This window comes from Panicum virgatum, chromosome 7N, assembly GCF_016808335.1.
Source record: "Panicum virgatum strain AP13 chromosome 7N, P.virgatum_v5, whole genome shotgun sequence".
NCBI classification, from domain to species: Eukaryota; Viridiplantae; Streptophyta; class Magnoliopsida; order Poales; family Poaceae; genus Panicum; species Panicum virgatum.
The window spans coordinates 25,210,983-25,229,767 of NC_053151.1; the positions used below are offsets into that span (position 1 = coordinate 25,210,983).

An 18,785-nucleotide genomic window follows, 5' to 3' on the forward strand; every position below is an offset into this window, starting at 1 on the left:
GGCGAATTGTTCGATCCCGTAGGACCCACGTCATTTGAAGGGGTAAAATAGATTTTTTTGGGTGCTATTTAACGGTGGATGAATGAAAAAATGGATGGAGTGTTAAAGAAAATTTGTTTACCAATTTTTTTTATATGGATGGGTTATAAATCTCGACATGAATTTAATAAACTTAATTAATTTATAATTAGCGGATGGTTACTGTAATATCACTATTGTAAATCATAGATTAAATAGGCTCATTAGATTTTTCGTCTCACAATTTACAACTCATCTATGTAAAAAATTTTGTAAATATATTTTATTTAATATTTTTAAATAGCAAGATTCTCTTTGATGTGCGGGGTGCAAAATTTTTAGGGAGGAAATAAACACTCTCAAAGTTGAAATCAGGTCAAATAAGGATCGAAAACTTTTAGAGAGTCAAGAAAGGAATAAATAACTTTAGTGGTATTAAATAAGAAATTCTCTCTTCCTGTTCTGTGGTCTCCCTCTCTGTTTGTCAATAAAAAGCTCCATTCCATTCCCATCTCCACCGCTCTATTCCCCTCCCAAATCGCCAACCATCGACCTGCTGCTCCTCTAACAACCCCCACCCCACACCCACCCACCCACCCACCCACACACACGCTCTATATCTTTTCTCAAATCCCTGAAAACTGCCGCCGCGTGAAGCTTTCTGCAAGGCAAAATAGTTTGGAGGGGAGCTGGAGAACGGGAAGATTGCATCTTGGTGGGGGAGCACCAAGAGCTGATTTCAGGTGACACCTCGCACCTTTAGTGGAGACCAAGCGAGCAGCTGAGCTCCACTTCCCTTTCTGCCGTGCCTATTCTTGGGGTTATTGTGTATGATGTATAAGCATGGAAGATATGGGGATCTATTCCATGGGGGCCTACATAATATAGGCAGCTAGCCGGACGAATTTTTTGGCTTTCTATTCCGTGTGCAGTCATTTTTGCTTGTCTTCTATTGTTAAAAGAGGAAATTTTGGATTTTATTGAGAACATGTTGTTCATCACTATGCTCTAAGTATCACCGATACGCGATACGCCGATACGGGTATGGGTATGGCGATACGGTGATACGGCGATTTTCAAAAAATAAAGATACGCCGATACAGCAAGTATATATATTTTTAAAAACATAAATTGCCAAATAATTCTTGAGAACGAAATAGATAATAAATATTACATTTCTAAAGGGCCAATACACGTAGCAAATGTTCAAGTTCAACCAAAAATAGCTAAATGATTAGTTCAACCTAGATGGGCCTACGTTGATGGGCTCCTGATGCTCTTTCAAATGAGGTGTTATTGGCCCAAAAGTATCAGACGGAGTATCGGGAAGTATCGGACGGAGTATCGGAAATTAAATCTTTTATTTAAATCATAATTTTCCGATACTTCCCGATACGCGTATCGGACCGTATCGGGGCATATCACCGTATCAGGCCGTATCAGATACGGGTACGGCACCCATTTTGAAGTATCGGTGATTCATAGACTATGCTACAGTAGGATGGGAATACCAGCTAAACGATCAGGTTTTCTGAAATAACATAGGACCTGATCCTACCTTGTTGCATCACATTTACACTGCACAGCTTACTATATGACATTATACTAATTGTAACATGATTTAACTGATCGATGGTTATAGAACTTCAACGAATTTACCTATGGTGTACTGAATGAATTTATAAAGTTTGCAAGAGGAGTTTCAATTTGTCCCACTGTGGCAATCCTACAATTTTTTATTTGCTAGAAGAAACAAAGTGGCAAATAGTAAGGGCTTGCATGCGGTAGTTTTTGTCAGAGGCAATAGATATTATTGAGATCGAAGCAAGAATTGGTGCAGATAATAACATATATGTGTTCAGATTGTGACCCCATAAAAAATTGCTTAGGTCACAAACTCTGATTTTGATGCGGGTGATATTAATGGATTGATCAGTGAACACCCAGCCTAATTTAGATGTGGTCCAGTAGTAGCCCATAAGTGCTGCGTGCACATATTTATTAGTACCAACTTGCTCGTTGAGCAAAGGTGCAGCCAATTTATAGGCCTTTATCCCCCAGTCATAGCACCTTTGGTAAACTCTTTTACACGAAATGAGGACGAGGTGCGACTTTGGATGATTGGGTGTTAGAAATTGATGGATGGATAATTAATAAGCACAGTTTACAACAAAATTTAGAAATCTATCATTATATCTAGGTGTAAATTTTGGAATGGAGGGAGAGTAGTACTCAATGGTAGTACTCAATAGTCATAGCTAGGAATAGGATGAAGTAGAGTGGCCGTGGTGGCGCCCATGCTCCTGGTCAAAACTAGGATGTAACCAGCGCCACCTCAAGGATAAAAAATGGTGTTGAGAGTTAAAATATCATTTCATATATGGTACTTAGTTAAGAAACATATAATGTGCGTTTATTCTCTACGTTTCTGCGTAAACATAACGTTAACAAGATGGAATAAAAAATAATTATTTATTTTCTACACTGCTCTGCAGATAGGTCAGTTTACTGATGAAATTCATCGTTATCTTACTCCTTTGTTCCGAATTACAGTTCAATTAAAATTTTCTCGAAATCAAACTGATCTAACTTTGACCATACTTTTAGAAAAATATATCGGTATCTATAGTACCAAATAAATGCCCTGTCCAAAAAATTTTTACCTTAGATTTATTGAAATCAATTGGATGTTGTATATGCTGCTGGGTTTTCCCACAAAATTGGTCAAAATTAAATAAATTTAACTTAGGACAGCTAAAGTGAACTAATTTAGAATATAGAGAGAGGATATTTAAGGAATCATAAATTCATTTATTCATTACCATTGACCAGGCAGCCTTAAAATTCTATCTAGCCAAGGAGGGAGAGAGATGGGACAAATTTTTTTTTGTCCTGTCCTGTTTTCTCCTCAAGTAGAGGCAATGTCTCTTGTCCACATCCAGTACATCCATCTCATGCCATAGTCAACCATTATCGCCATTGTGCATGTGTGATTCTACTTTGATCTCCCTTCATCGGGCACGATCTGTCATCGTATCACTTCCCTTTTCAGGTACGGTAATCTTACGCCTATTGTATTCTATCATGGTACTGCACTCTGGTGCTTATACTCATAAGGAGCTCTGCACTAAAACCAAGGATGTGTGTGGTGTGGGTTGTATGGCTATTTTGGTCTCTTTTCCTCTCGTAATGCAATGATACACAGCTATTATATAGAATGTAGCTGTACGTTAATGCAATGATACACAATCAACGCGAGCTATTGGTGACATCTATATAGAATGTAGCTGCTCTTCTGTTCCTAGCAGGTTAGCATATATATGTCCAATTTCCTCACTGCAGGGTCTTCATTGTACCAGCAGAAAGAATAAGGACAGCAAGCCAGAGGACACAATTATGGAACCAGAGGAGCTAACATATCAGCTACTACGAGAAATTACAGATGATTTCTTGGAGAAGCTGAAAGTTGGGGAAGGAGCATTCGGAACAGTTTACAAGGTAACATTTGGGCATGTTTTTGTTGTCAAAAGTCTGGCCAAGACACTGCAGCCCTTCGAAACAACATACCTGTCTGGCTCACCAAGATGTTAGTACTGTGCAAAGTTGCCGACATGCTTTGCTAAACTTGTTGCCGCACCCTATCAAATGTGTTAATACTACGCAATATCAAGAAAAATAAAGCCAGTAACAACATTTTCCTGCCTATCAAATATATTATATAGAAAGCTGTACGTATAAAAAGGTTGCGTATCACTTTAACAGGGAGTGACTAAAAATGGAGATGATGTTGCTGTGAAGATACTTCGAGATGGAAATAATGATCTTGGCTACAGGCAGTTTCGAAATGAGTTTTATAACCTCATGAAGGTTAAGCATAACAATATTGTACAGATTCTTGGTTATTGCTACGAAATAGAGCAAATACGTATGGAGTATGGTGGAAAAATAGTGTTTGCTGAGAAGACGCATAGAGCCCTCTGCTTTGAGTATTTACAAAATGGGAGCCTTCAAAATCATCTTCATGGTATGCTTCTGTTCAGTGTCATGGAACAAAATTTTCATCTATATTCGTTATTCGTGTTTGATTGATTGATATTCCTTTTGTCTACTAATGCAGATGAGTCTTGTGGACTTGACTGGAATACACGGTACAAAATAATTAAGGGGATGTGTGAAGGTTTAAAATATATTCATAAGGACCTGGAAGAACCTCTTTTACACTTAGACTTAAAACCTGACAACATATTGGTAGACAAGAACATGGTGCCAAAGATTGCAGACTTTGGTTTATCCAGGATCTTTGGTGATGCACTAACAAGGACAACACAAAGTCCTTTAGGAACGCTGTAAGTCGAATGTGTCATGTGAATACATCCTTTTTAAATCCCAATTTTTTTTGTGTTTCACAATTAAATTTGTCACCTGATGCAATGCAGTGGGTACCAGCCACCAGAATACATCGAGCGAGGTGAAATCTCAGAAAAGTTTGACATATTCAGCTTGGGCGTCATAATAATAAGGATAGTATCGGGACTAGAAGGTTACTCCAAATATCTAGACATGCCTTCGGATGAATTTATGGATCAGGTATTAATGGTATTTCTTGACAAGATAATCAGGTTCTACGTCTTCATATTTGAGTGGTCCTAGCTCATCTTGACAGTTCCATTTCTCAGGTCCAGAGAAACTGGAGGAAGAGATGGCAGCGGAAAAAAATGGCAGCATGCAGTAGTGATTTCTCACTTGAAGCATGTTGCCGCCAAATAGAGAGATGCACTCAGATAGCATTTAACTGCTTGGAGAAAGATAGCCAAAAAAGGCCTGATATTCTCAAGATCATTGATAAGTTAAATGAGACAGAAACTGATATTAATGAGGTAATAATTAATCAATATTGTATCTTACTTTTATGTGAAGATTTTGTCTGGAGGAGTAAAATGAAATATTATTTTGTGAAAATAGTGTACATATAGGTCCGCTATTGATACATGTCAGTTTATCTGATTCCATATGATTTTTGGCCTTTATTATTAAAAGGGGCTTTGGCATTCTTGCCCCTATTTTGAGTGCTAATGGTGGTTTACCCCTTCTTTTTGCCTCGTGCGATTTTGTCCCTGCTTTTTTAAAACAAAGCTCCAGTTTACCCCTATTCTGTTAGTAGAAGTTAACGGTATTAAATATGTAGCAAAAAGATAGATATGCCCTATGTGATTTTGCCCTTCTTTTAACATCCAGCCTCCCTAAACCTTAACGCCCTCTGACCAACGGGCCCCACCTAAACCCTGGGGACTGCACGAGCCTGCCCCTGTCGGCCGCGGGTGCCCGCTCCTTCTTGCCACGCGCCTGCTTGTAGAATAATAGGATTGGTGTAATGTTGTGGATATACGTATCGTAAACTGCCATATGTATCCCGGGGAGCCTTGCCCCCAAGTCTTGTACTCTTATATATACTGGCCGAGGCCTCAATACAATAAATCCATCCATTACACCAATTCTATCCCTTCCTACATGGTATCATGAGTTTAGGGTTTGAGATCCTAGGCAACCTTCCGCTGCCCTAACCCTAGCGCCGCCGGCGCCCCTCCTCTCGCGCCGCCGCCTTCCCCCTGTTTCCCACGGCGCCCCTCCAGGGCGCCCCCTTGCCGGCCTTCTAGCGCGCCTCCGGGGAGGTCGCTCATGACCTCCGCTGGGGGCAGCGCCCTCCTCGATTTCCATGGCGGATCCTATTAGTCCGCCGCCTCAGTAGTGTCTAGCAGCAGTAGATCGGAATTACCTCATCATCCGCCATGGAGACGTCGACGACAACTCCGCACCGCGCTACCGTGGTGGCAGTCGCGGCCTCCAAGAGATGCTCCCGCTCTACCCCGCGCTGTCGTGGTGGCAGCAGGGGCCCGTGCGCGGCTCATGCACCTCATCACCGGCGGACTCCCTAGAGGCCCCTCCGATCCCCCCCTGTCGCCGTCATCGCCGGCGGAGATCCGCTCGCCCCGGCAGGATCTGCCGCCGCCGCCCCTGGCGGGATCCGTCGCCGGCCGTAGCCGCCTGCGGGCGAGATCCGCCCCAAGCCGCGGTTCTCCGCCCGCCCTGGCGGGATCCGTCGCCGGGCGCCGCCGCCTCTGGGCGAGATCCACCCCAAGCCGCCACTCGCTGCCCGCCCTGGCGGGACCCGCTGCCGGGTGCTGCCGCCTTCAGGCGAGATCCTCTGCCGCTCCAGGCGGGGAGCCGCCCGATCCGGCAGGATCTGCCCTGGCACCTCCACCATCCACCGCTCCTCTGTTCCTTCATTTTCCCCCTCTCACGCTATGGTGTGTTTCACCGTGGTGGGCAGATAGGGGAGAGGGTAAGAGAGGGGGGGTTCTGTGCTATGCGCACCCGGAGGTCCACAACGGGATGTTGCTGCTGATTAGTTTTTTGGTAATTTCTCTGATTTTTTACTCGATCACTGATCGAGATTGCGTCGCCCACCGCCCGTCGACCGCATGCCTCTTCTTCGACATCGTCACCGGCCGTTCTTCTTCAACACCCGTGTCGCCCGGGCTGGCGTGCGGTGCGCGTCGGTGCACCACCTGAAGTGGCGCCAGGCCCCTCCGCGACACGGTCTCCAAGCCGATCGTCCCCGACTTCTCCGCCATGTTTCCGATCTGCGCGGCATCGTCGTCCGTCGTCTCGTGTGTGCACCCTCGGTCTGATCAGCCGATCAGCATACACGCACGGATCTGGGATGTGTGTTCTCAGTACGCGTGCATCTTCCCCGAGCATGGAGGGCTGCTGCTGTGTCGTCTCTTCGAGCAGCAACGGTTCCACACGTGGTCTTCTCCGATGTTGCTTCTTCACCGCAGCCGAACATCCCCGACCTCATCGTCGACTCGTCACTGTGCGCCCCGCGCATGGTCTTCATCAAGTTGTACGAGTTCTTCACCATCTCTTTCGAGCACTGCCGCCGCGTCATCCGGATCATTCGGCCTTGTGCTGAAAATCTGGATTCCCCTCCTCGCTTCGTCTAGCACAACCACGTCGCCAGCATCGCCATCTCGTTCCTGACTACTTCGTCTACTCCAGCAACAGCAGGCGTTGGCACCTTCTACCTCGCCTTCTTCTGCGCCTGCGACCGCCATGGAGGCCTTTTCTGCTGGTCCCCCTCGGCGACGGCGTCTGGTTGTGCATCCTCCCTTGCATGTCCGGTATTGGCAACACCGGTGCGTGCCCATCGTCCCCGATGCGTTCCCAAGCCTGGCAAACTCGGGCATGTGTCGCCCAATGGCCTGACTGCATCGACTTCGGCGTCGCCCCCCTCTACGACTGCCTCGATGCGTCGCCATCTTCGTCTCCGGCGTCTTCTCCATTACGCCACCACCATGGCGCCTCCTCGTGCGCCCACGGCTTCATGTGCGGCTACCTCGACAGCTCTACGTCGACCACGGCTATCCTATGCACGGCATCTTCAACCATGGCTCCTCGCCCTCAAGCTCGGCTACCTCGACATCGGCACAAAGGGCTACCATCCGCATGAGTTACTCGCCGGTTTTCTCTCCAGTCGCAGCATCCGCACCGCACCGATGTTATGACTGCGGGGGGATGTTAATCCGTTGGCTTCTGCTTTCGGCTTCTTCTCCAATCTCACCGTTTGCGGTGCTCCCGCTGTGACTGCGGGGGAGTATTAGAGTATATTTGGTAGTTGTAGATATACGTATCGTAAACTGCCATATGTATCCCGGGGAGCCTTGCCCCCCAAGTCTTGTACTCTTATATATACCGGCCGAGGCCTCAATGCAATAAATCCATCCATTACACCAATTCTATCCCTTCCTACACTGCTCCTGCGTTCTGCGCGAGGCCAAGCCTGGCCATGCCTGCTCCCGCCGCGCGTCTGCTGCTGCAGCCACAGCCGCTGCCGCCTGCTGCCGCCTTGCTCCCGCCGCCACCTGCGTGTGATTTGGGTACGTGCACGAGTCGTGTGATTTGGGTATTAAAGGGAAGGAAAGAGATGAGGGGTACTACAGTATTTTCTCATTGCACCGAATACTTTTCCAGTCCGTTTCATTTTTTTTGTAGGCCTCTAACTAATAGAGTTAAAAATAAGGGTAAATAGTGCCTTTGTTTTGCAAAAGTAGGGGCAAAATCATACAATTGAAAAAATAGGGGCAAAATCACCATTTCACTTTGAAATAGGGGCAAGATCACCAAAATCCCTTATTAAAATAATTCATGGTACATAACTACGTCAACATACTTTTTTATATTAATCCAAGTGTCACCTTATATATTGTGTCAATATCTTAAATGGATAACATTATGGATCAGAAGAAGCATTTTCCTATGTGCTTACAATTTTTTTTTTTTGAAATTTGCAGATTCCCCAGAAAAGACGTGAAACTGATTGCGTGATGACAATGCATAGTGCGATGAAGATGACAGAGGAACATAAGGTTATAACAAGACCCAGGAGCAATGAGGTAGAACATGACAATACAGAAGAAACATCATTAGATGTTGGAAAAGAACTAATTGTAGGCAGAGATATGAAAAAGAAAATGACGGTTTCTTTACTTGAGAGCATGTCTGAGAAGATCATCATCCTTCCGATCTATGGTATTGGTGGAATTGGCAAGACAACCTTTGCGCAACTAATTTACAATGATACAAATTTCATATATTACTCTCAGGTCTGGGTCTATGTGTCTCCGAGATTTGACTTAGATAAAATTGGTAAATCTATAGTTTCGCAGCTATCAGATAAAATTGGTAAATCTATAGTTTCGCAGCTATCAGCTGGAAAGGTGAACCAAGTTGATGAAATACATCTAATAAGTAGTTGCCTTTCGAAACTACTTTCTGGTAAGAAGATTCTGATTGTCCTAGATGACCTTTGGGAGAATAATACATTTCAACTAGAGGATTTGAAGGCTATGCTAAATCTTGGTGACACCATCAGAACAATTGTTTTGGTAACTACACGCAGTGCACATGTTGCGCAGAAAATTTGCTGTAACATTGAACCGTATCAAATAGAATCCTTGACAGATGAAATGTGCTGGGATATAATTAAACAAAAATGTGGCTTTGAAGCTAGACATGACAAAGAAAAGTTGGTGGGTATAGGAAAACAGATTGCTAGGAAGTGTGGAGGTATGGCCTTAGCGGCTCAAACTCTTGGATCCATGCTGCAGCCAATGAAATATGATCAATGGATGAAAGTGAAAGACAGTAATATCTGGAATCAAACTATTTCAAAGGATCCCTCTTTGCCAAATCATGTTCTTGCATCCTTGAAATTAAGTTATTTCAGTATGGATGACTGCTTGAAGTCATGCTTTACATATTGCGCAATCTTTCCCAAGGGTCACAAGATAGCTAAATGTGATCTAATTTACCAATGGATTTCTTTGGGTTTCATCAAGCCAACAAAAATGTTCTCCACTTTACAGCTCTGTGAGAAGTATATTGCGCACCTCCAGGGCCTGACTTTCCTTCAACATTCAATGTCACGAATGGTGAGTTATCCGTATCCGCGACTACTATTACTACCGAAATTTAAAATCATTTCCTTGTAACAGTTGATAGGTAACTTATGTAACAGCTTTTTCATCTTGAGAATGTAGAGGGTGAACGACACAAACTAAGAACATACTAGTTGTTGCGGAAGGACCTCTGGCCTACTCGTCAGAGTCCCTAAAGTAGCATCCAGCATGCCTAGGTTCGACTCCTCATCAGAGCAAATTAAAAATAGGTTTGAATTAAATAAAAACTTATATAAAAATAGGTGGGTCTCCCCTGCTAACTTCGGTAAAAAAAGCAGTTGTTTGGATTGGCAAAAAAAGGTGGCCAATAGCACACAATTATTTCGAATAAATACACCCCGTTATATAGTAAGTTAAATTTTACTAAAACCCTGCCAACCTTACACGATAGGCACCCTACAGCCACATTACTGCACTTCAAATACGATGGGGGCATGTATAGATATGCTCCTAAATTGGTAGATAGAAGTGGAGGCTTGTCAATAGACTATGTCTGAAAGATATATTGTAGATTTCACCAATTATTAGTAATTTAGAGACAACATCAGGATACCCTCCTGTGACAACAAGGAATGACATGCCTGTGACTGCGCTACTAAAGATCAGGTGATGTCTGCCCAACGATGGCATGGTGTGCGGAGGTCTGCCGTGGTTGGGCCTTGACGGAGCTGAGTGGTGGCAGCATGGCGTATGGCATTGAAATGAATCAGAATCTAACTCCCAATACCATTGTGATAGTTTCAAAATCAACAGCTATCACGTACAAAACTCATTCCAGCATAATATCATTTCCATACAATGATAACATAGTACAATACTCAAGAATTACATCCGAAACAACTCGAAATACGATATGGTACAAGCCCCTTTGAGCTAAACATCATGAAGAAATCCTGCAAAGTGATAGCTAGGGCATCAAGTCTTCATCTGCAATCTTCACCACGTGCATACTTGAGCAAAGCGACACAACCCTTCTAGCATAGCATCTTCAAGATTGATCATGAGCTCCAAGTTCGAACCTACAACTCACAATCTTCCCCCAAGTAATGGGAAAGGTCCACGTCACCATCCGCAATGCGCAAGCTTTAAAGTGGCCCACTTTTAGTAAATATTTTAGTAAAACAAAAATATCATAGGAGTGGCTTATGTTTTCCGATGCATTAGCAGCAGGTATAAAGTAGTTTCATCACCATCATCTTCTCGACTTGGGTCATCCCGGCATTCCAGGTTCTCGGTTACACATACCATTCAAAACCAACCTAGGTCGATGTGAGAGCTCCCACCCCTCACACCTCAGTCGTCCGAAGACAAGAGAGGGAGGTAGAAATCAAGTAACACTTCTAGTAAGAGTAATAGAATGTAGGGTTGTCCATGACCGAGGATGCGGTTATACATTTAATTTTAACTCTATAGGACTTGTACACCTGGACTCACTCAGGATGAAAGCCGAGAATCAGCCGACTGAGACGCATCCTAGAACCATGACTCTAACTAGTGTGGTGCATCCTACTTTTCCGGGGTTGGGATCACTTGGCACACTGAATGACCCGAGACTATGAATCTCTAACATGACCAACTAGTTTCGATAGTCTCGTAGACTAGGGTCGATAAACGACCGGGCCCGATGCATCTTGAATCCTTCATGGGCCCTTGCTCAATCTAAGCAGCACAAGGGTGGCTTCAAGTGTTCATGGTGTTAAGGTCAACTCAGTTGACCAGAGGGAAGGGTATATGTAGGATGGAGATCAAGGTGTAGCCATTGCTAAGAGCTCCCCCAAAAAACATAAAGCGTCAGATAATGGATTATCCAATGCAATATGTTTAAGGTCACCTATTTAATTCGCAATAAGTGTCAGATCATCCGATCACACTGAGCTGAAGAATTAGCCGTTGAAAAGCATTGGACCACTATTTCTTGCATTATTAGTTCAGTGCTTAGTGCTTTGCTTGCATTAGAGGTACCGGATTATAAGTGTACCGGATTATAAGGTGCTAAAGAGGTTTCCCACAAAACCTACTAGAAGTTTATGTACAATTGACCAGACCAATGATCGTTAGTCTGCCGCATTAGTCTGGTACCCATATGGGATTATCTGGTGCAGACGAGTAAAATCTATCAAACCTTCTGGATGCTTCTAAGTAGATCACCATTAGTCCGCTATTTAAGTCAAAGTACCGAATTATCCGGTGCTACTGCAATTTCAGGTTATGCTCAGACCCATAATCTGGTGCTTGTAATTTTGGTGCCGGTGGATCATCCGGTGCATCTTTTTCTTCTAGAACCTATTTAATTCAAGTTTCTTTGGGTTCAACCTTTGATGTTTTTGCACCCAAACGTTTCCTTATCTTTTGTGAGCTGTCTAGTGCTAGATTGAAACAAGTGTGCATCTATTTCATGACTAAGCTCACTAAATCAAGCGAAATAGTATAGTCAAAGACTAGAAAACTATGAAACCTAAACTTTTATAAGTGTCCTTCGCCATCTCTTGTGACACTAGATACTAGAAAGTTCCTTAATCTTCACATCCACATCCTTGGCACGCCTTTCCATGCAAAGTGAGGTATCTCTTTACATGACTTAACTCAATATGCTTAATTTTTCAAAACATGAATACATAGTTGTCATTAATAACCGGAACTTACCAATGTTCAAAAAGCGCTAGGCGAGCCTAGGCGTTTTAATATTTTAATACACATACATATATTACCTTAGATTATCTTAAATAAAGGAAGAAATAGGGGGACCTGTGGACCTAAACTTGGAAGAAAGGCCCATCAAAAGAGCCTAGCCCATCTTATGCACACTCCTCCCAACTCCTTCCATCAATAATTTTTTAGGGCACCGGCGATGTGCTAAAAAACCAGGTAGTAAGCAATAAATGCCAGCTTGTTACCGGGTAGTACCATTGTGAGAGTGGGTAGTAACTATAGCTGGGTAGCAAGCTTACTACCAGGCAACAAGGAATAAACTATTGGAAAGCTACTGCAAGTTGCTGCTCCTGGCTTCTCTCTCCTATGTTTTTGCGGGCAATAGATGATGGGAGGATGAACAATAGTGATTGTTTTATCTTAAGAGGACACACCTTATTTCCTACCCTATAAGTAACCATTGTGGAATTTTACATAGCTATTTACAGCTCCTTTGGGTCCCACTCTTGTCTATCGCTTCGACAACATACATTGCTCGTGCCCTTAAAAAGGAAAGGGGCAAAACACAAAAGAACCAAGCCTTATCTCTTCCAGCTACCACTCGTCTCCTTCCATCTCTCTCTCTCTCACTCTCTCCCTCCCTCCCTCTCGCTCCCTCCCTTGCTCTCTCTCTCCCTCTCCCTCTCCCCCAGCGGCCGCGACTCGAGCTCTCCCTCTCCAGCTCGCGCTTTCCCTCTCCGGCGGCCGTGGCTCGTCCTCCCCTTCTCCGGCGGCCGCGACAGCCCGTCCAGCAATGCAACACCCTCTTCTCGTCGTTGACGTGCCAGCGCTGCCTAGGGTACTGCCTACCCCCCTAGGCAAGGTGGTACCCCTCCGCCTAGCGCTAAGTCGTGCCTAGGAGGCCGCCTAGAACTGCCTTTTTGAACATTGGAACTTACCATACATCTATCGATCTAAATGCTTTCAGTCCTAAGTTAAAATTTTGTGAGATGGGAACGGACATCATAACATATTTTAGAAAAATATGTGGAATTTTCATCATTATTTTTATAGACTATGACGTTTGATAATAAATTAACCCTTACGATACAAAATTATAGGAAAAATAATGATGAAAAAAATGTTTTTTTGACATAAGTTGTGATGCCCACTGCCACCTTGCAAAATCTTAAATTAAGATTTTAAGATTCTACTTGTGTGTGGAGGACAAAAAAAGACAAATTGTACTAGGGTAGATTAAACCAAATGATAGTTGAGGGGGCAAATCGAACCAAAAAAAATAAGATGGTTATCCAAACTTTCGCCATACATAAGGGGAGTAATTTTGACTTTTTTCTATATATTCTAAACAGATACTCATAATTATATTATATTTCAGTTTCACCTACCACTGAGAGAATAATACTGTAAATTCCAATAATAAATCTAGAACTCAGTTCGCGGTATAGACTTTAGTCTTAAATTGCACTATGCACTTTTTATTTATATTAGTTTATTTTAATTTGCATTGCAACTTCGTACGTGTTTAATTCAGCCCTTTGTTTGAGCTATGCATTTAACATGTTAGTCGGTATTCTCATTGCTTCCTCCATACATTTTCACATGTTTGCATGGTGACCCACATCCTGTATCATATACCTTAAGTTAGTATTAATTTAAAATATTTATTGATGTACTTTGGGAACTTTTTTAATATTGCATAGGTAGTTAACTTAGATATAGTTTAGGTTATTTTTAATAATAGCAGATGTGGGTAATTGTTATGCAAATTTAGGATTTTACTTTAGATTTTTTTTTGACCGAAGCTAGCAGGGGTGGCCCCCACCTTTTTTATCTAAGTTTTTTTTGTTTAATACAGACAAGTTTTTACTTGCTCCGATGAGGAGTTGAACCTAGGTCTACTGGATGCTACTCAGGTGCTCTGACCACTAGATTAGAGGCCCTTTCACAGGTTTACTTTATATTATTTTTTATATTGGTATAGGTGGGTAATTTAGATGAAGGTAAGTGTGCCGCTTTATGTTATTTTTCATAATAACATATATGAGTAGTTTAGATGAAGATTAGGGGTACTTTATGTTGGTTTTTCATAATGGTTGAAGTTGGTAATATATATAGATGTAGTGTTTACTTTAAACTATTTTCATAATAACAAAGTTGGTAATTTTTAGAAAACCTAATAGATCTAATGGCTATGATGGTTAGAATTACTAAATTGATTCCTTGATGTTTCTGACTTTTATGAATTTCTAGCATTTATCTTTTTTTTTCTATTGCATCTTAAACTATTTTCATAATAACAAAGTTGGTAATTTTTAGAAAACATAATAGATCCAATGGCTATGATGGTTAGAATTACTAAATTGATTCCTTGATGTTTCTGACTTTTATGAATTTTTAGCATTTATCTTTTTTTTCTATCGCATCTCGTAAGGATTAACAATGGAGGCTGCAAAAGGATCCTCCAATTAGTAATAATAAGATCACATAATCTTTACTGAATAGAAGCAAAGTAGCAATATTTGATGGTTACGTCCCTTAGCCACTCAGGACTCAGGAGTGTAGTCAACCCAGGTGCACACAGGAATTGACTCAGAAGGCATTTTTGCACAGCAGTTGGCTTCTGAGTTTGCCTCTGTTCTAGCATAAGAAATATTGAATGAAGAAAACAATCTGCCTAGCTCCTTGATTTCACTCCAGATACCAGCAATTGATGACCTAATACTGTGATCACCATGAAGAAGACTGGCTGACGATAGGCTCTCCACATCCAACACGATGTTTCCGATGCTCATTTTGTATTCACATGTGTCTTCATTATTTCTCTGCTGAATGGTTGGCCCTGAAAATATTGTGTCTTGGTCTGGTATACTTAATAGGATTTTGGTCTGGTATACTTAGGCACTGAAAATTTAAGAAGTGCTGAGAAACCTGACACTAGTATGTACTTTTGATGCAGAGTTATGGAGCGTATGGTCAACATGACACCATGTTCATAATGCACGATCTGGTGCATGACTTGGCAATTTCAGTCCTCGGTGTTGAAATTCTCGATCAGAGCAAACAAGGCAACACTGGGGGGAGCAGCTGCCGATATGCATTGCTTACTGACTGTAGCAAGCCACTAGAGTCATGTACGACTTCTCCTGCCAGGCTGTGGGCACTGCGTTTTCTGGACTGTCGGTGGACCATGGTACACGGTGCTGCATTTGAACCTGCTGAGTCCCTGCGAGTGTTGGATTTAAGCGAGTGCTTCATATACAAATTGCCAGATTCCATTGGGCGACTGAAGCAGTTGAGGTATCTTAATGCTCCAAGGATCCGGGGTCAAATGGTTCCAGAATGCATCACGAAGCTCTCAAATTTGAGGTATCTCAGTCTTCGCAGATCTTTTGCCATCGCACTACCAGAGTCGGTTGGAGAAATGGAAGGTCTGGTGCATCTTGATTTATCAGGTTGCATGGGAATAGAAAAACTGCCAGAATCATTTGGTGATCTTAAAAGTTTGGAGCATATGGATTTTAAAAATTGCAAAAATGTCACAGGAGTGTCACAGTGCCTGGCTAGACTTACAAAACTGCAACATCTGAACTTATCAAACTGTAAAAATATTGGATACCTACCAAGAGAATTGGGCAGCCTCACAGAATTGCAATACTTGGACTTATCCGATAGCTCATATCTTTCTGGAAATAAACTTGCTAATGCAGAGTTTTTGGGCTCCCTCACCAAACTCAAATATCTAAACCTGTATTCAAGTAATCCGCTGCATTACATCAGGTTGCCTCAAGCTTTGGGTAGCCTCACTGAACTCAAGTATTTGAACTTCTCACGTTATTTTACCATGGGAAAATTGCCAGCATCGTTTGGGAATCTTTGTAACCTGGTGCATCTTGACTTGTCATGGTGTTCTTTTCTTCGAGACGTGCCAGCAGCTTTGAATGGGCTTATCAAGCTCCAATATTTGGATTTATACGCGTGCTCCGGTTTTAATTTCATGGAAGGGCTACAAGAAGTTCTTGGCAATCTCAGTGAACTTCAACATTTAAATCTAGGCTTATGCTTCTCAATGATACCATCTTTGCATCCAGATAAAATGAATGGTCTCCTGGGGCAGATCTGTACTCTTACCAATCTGGAATATCTGAATCTTTCTGAGAATGATAACATTTACAGCATACCTGAAACTCTTGCAAGCCTCAGGAAGTTACATACACTAGACCTTTCATGGTGCGCCAACCTACAGAGGCTGCCGGCAAGTATATTTGAAATTGACAGCTTGAAGTTTTTACATACCATGGATTGCTGGAAGTTGGATAGATCCTTTAAATCTAGGATGCTGCATCGCAATGATACCATCTTTGCATCCAGATAAAATGAATGGTCTCCTGGGGCAGATCTGTACTCTTACCAATCTGGAATATCTGAATCTTTCTGAGAATGATAACATTTACAGCATACCTGAAACTCTTGCAAGCCTCAGGAAGTTACATACACTAGACCTTTCATGGTGCGCCAACCTACAGAGGCTGCCGGCAAGTATATTTGAAATTGACAGCTTGAAGTTTTTACATACCATGGAATGCTGGAAGTTGGATAGATCCACGCCACCACCTCAATACAATACTGGTGGTGATGAATCTAGCCACTATCCTTTTATGTTGCATTATGGAATGCCTGCTCGGCTGACGATAACTCGGCTTGAAAATGTGAAGTCAGTAAAAGAGGCACAGGCAATAGATCTCATGCGAAGAACAGATATTAGACTATTAGCATTAGAATGGACTACAGATGCAAGGAGATTTGTGGACGACGAAGAAGTTCTGAGAGAACTAGAGCCACCATACAGTGTTTCAGGATTACGCCTAGAAGGCTATAATAGCGTCAGCTTTCCATCCTGGGTGATGCGTATTGGTGCTTGTTTACCTGATGTGACCAGTATTGAGTTGTCGAACTTGCCCAGTTGCAAAAACCTGCCACCACTTGGCCAGTTACCAAACCTCGAGTGGCTGATGATCAGACGAATGGACAGCATTAAGAAGATTGATGCGGACCTGTACGGGGGAACAAGAGCATTTCCGCGACTTGAGTGGTTTCTCATAGATGGTATGAAATGCTTGGAAGAGTGGAACACGGCCTACTCAAGTGACGAGGACAGTTTGAATGAGCCCGTGTTTCCCAGGCCAAGACATGTACAGATAAGTCACTGCCCAAGGCTGAGGTTCAAACCACGCCCACCACCAAGTATCCACGACTTGGGGGTAGGCAGTAGTGATGAAGTAATGTTGTCAGGGGGAAATGCTGTTGTTATGGGTCCCTCAAGGAGATTTGTGGATGACGAAGAAGTTCTGAGAGAACTAGAGCCACCATACGGTGTTTCAGAATTACGCCTACAAGGCTATAATAGTGTCAGCTTTCCATCCTGGGTGATGTTTATTGGTGCTTGTTTATCTGGTGTGTCCAGTATTGAGTTGTCGAACTTACCCAGTTGCAACAGCCTGCCACCATTTGGTCAGTTACCAAACCTCGAGTGGCTGATGATCAGACAAATGGACAACATTAAGAAGATTGATGCGGACCTGTACGGGGGAACAAGAGCATTTCCGCGACTTGAGTGGTTTCTCATAGATGGTATGAAATGCTTGGAAGAGTGGAACACGGCCTACTCAAGTGACGAGGACAGTTTGAATGAGCCCGTGTTTCCCAGGCTAAGACATGTAGAGATAAGTCACTGCCCAAGGCTGAGGTTCAAACCACGCCCACCACCAAGTGTCCACGACTTGGGGGTAACCAGTAGTGATGAAGTAATGTTGTCAGGGGGAAACGCTGTTGTCATGGGTGCCTCCACAGACACACAACTTTATGTGGAATGCTGTGTGGTGCCTCTGCATTGGTGGAGCTTGCTTCGCCACCTCCCTTTTCTTCAACATTTGACGATTACCAACTGCAGCGACCTCACATGGAGCTCACCGGATTTCCTTCGAGGTCTCGCCTCCGTGCGCACTCTAGCTGTGGAAGGTTGTAAAACCATCGTGACACTGCCTGATTGGTTGGGAGACCTTACCTCCCTCAGAAAACTTTGTGATACGTTTCTGCACGGTCATCAAGACTCTTCCAGACACCATACAGAAACTCCCTCACCTGCAGCACCTCGAGATTTGTGGATGCGATGAACTAGTTTGGTGGTGTAAAGCAGAGGAGACCAAGATGAAGCTCGCTCACATCGAAATGAGGTATATATGTGCCCTCACAATTATCGTGTTCTTTCATTGCATCGACTAATCTTTTTGTCATCTTAGCATGGGATCTATTCTATTGTGCGTATCATATACAAAATTTTTATCTTGCTTGAGTGTGTATGATTGAATACTTATTATCTTCCTTTCCCTTTTGAAAAAAAAATGTCGCACTTGGATTTTTACAACAAATGAATGGTAGAGTGATCTACAATGGACTCGCTGTTACAAAAAACATATAAGACTGATGAGATCCTTTTCTAGCAATTATGGAAGTCCAGTTACCAGTCAAATTTCAACACAAAAGCAAAGAGATAGATGCCTTAAAGCTATATGCAGTGTTTAACCATCACAATAAACTAGG

The 18,785-nt window shown here is 42.9% G+C and overlaps 1 protein-coding gene across 1 annotated transcript; it reads left to right on the forward strand.

Annotated features, from left to right (window-relative positions):
* Nucleotides 1–614: 614 nt before the first annotated feature.
* Nucleotides 615–18,635, forward strand: LOC120681661 (disease resistance protein RGA2-like). Its single transcript, XM_039963250.1, has 9 exons — nucleotides 615–761; nucleotides 3,378–3,516; nucleotides 3,781–4,042; nucleotides 4,136–4,364; nucleotides 4,455–4,605; nucleotides 4,695–4,895; nucleotides 8,370–9,509; nucleotides 15,145–16,240; nucleotides 16,521–18,635. The coding sequence occupies exons 2-9, from the start codon at nucleotides 3,415–3,417 to the stop codon at nucleotides 18,356–18,358; spliced, it is 5,019 nt and encodes a 1,672-aa protein (XP_039819184.1). The 5' UTR covers nucleotides 615–761; nucleotides 3,378–3,414; the 3' UTR covers nucleotides 18,359–18,635.
* Nucleotides 18,636–18,785: the final 150 nt, after the last annotated feature.

Coding starts and splice junctions, on each gene's coding strand:
- LOC120681661 (XM_039963250.1), top strand. CDS start 3,415: ATGGAACCAGAGGAGCTAACATATCAGCTACTACGAGAAATTACAGAT. Junction 4,365..4,454: donor CAAAGTCCTTTAGGAACGCT/GTAAGTCGAATG, acceptor GATGCAATGCAG/TGGGTACCAGCCACCAGAAT. Junction 4,896..8,369: donor CAGAAACTGATATTAATGAG/GTAATAATTAAT, acceptor TGAAATTTGCAG/ATTCCCCAGAAAAGACGTGA.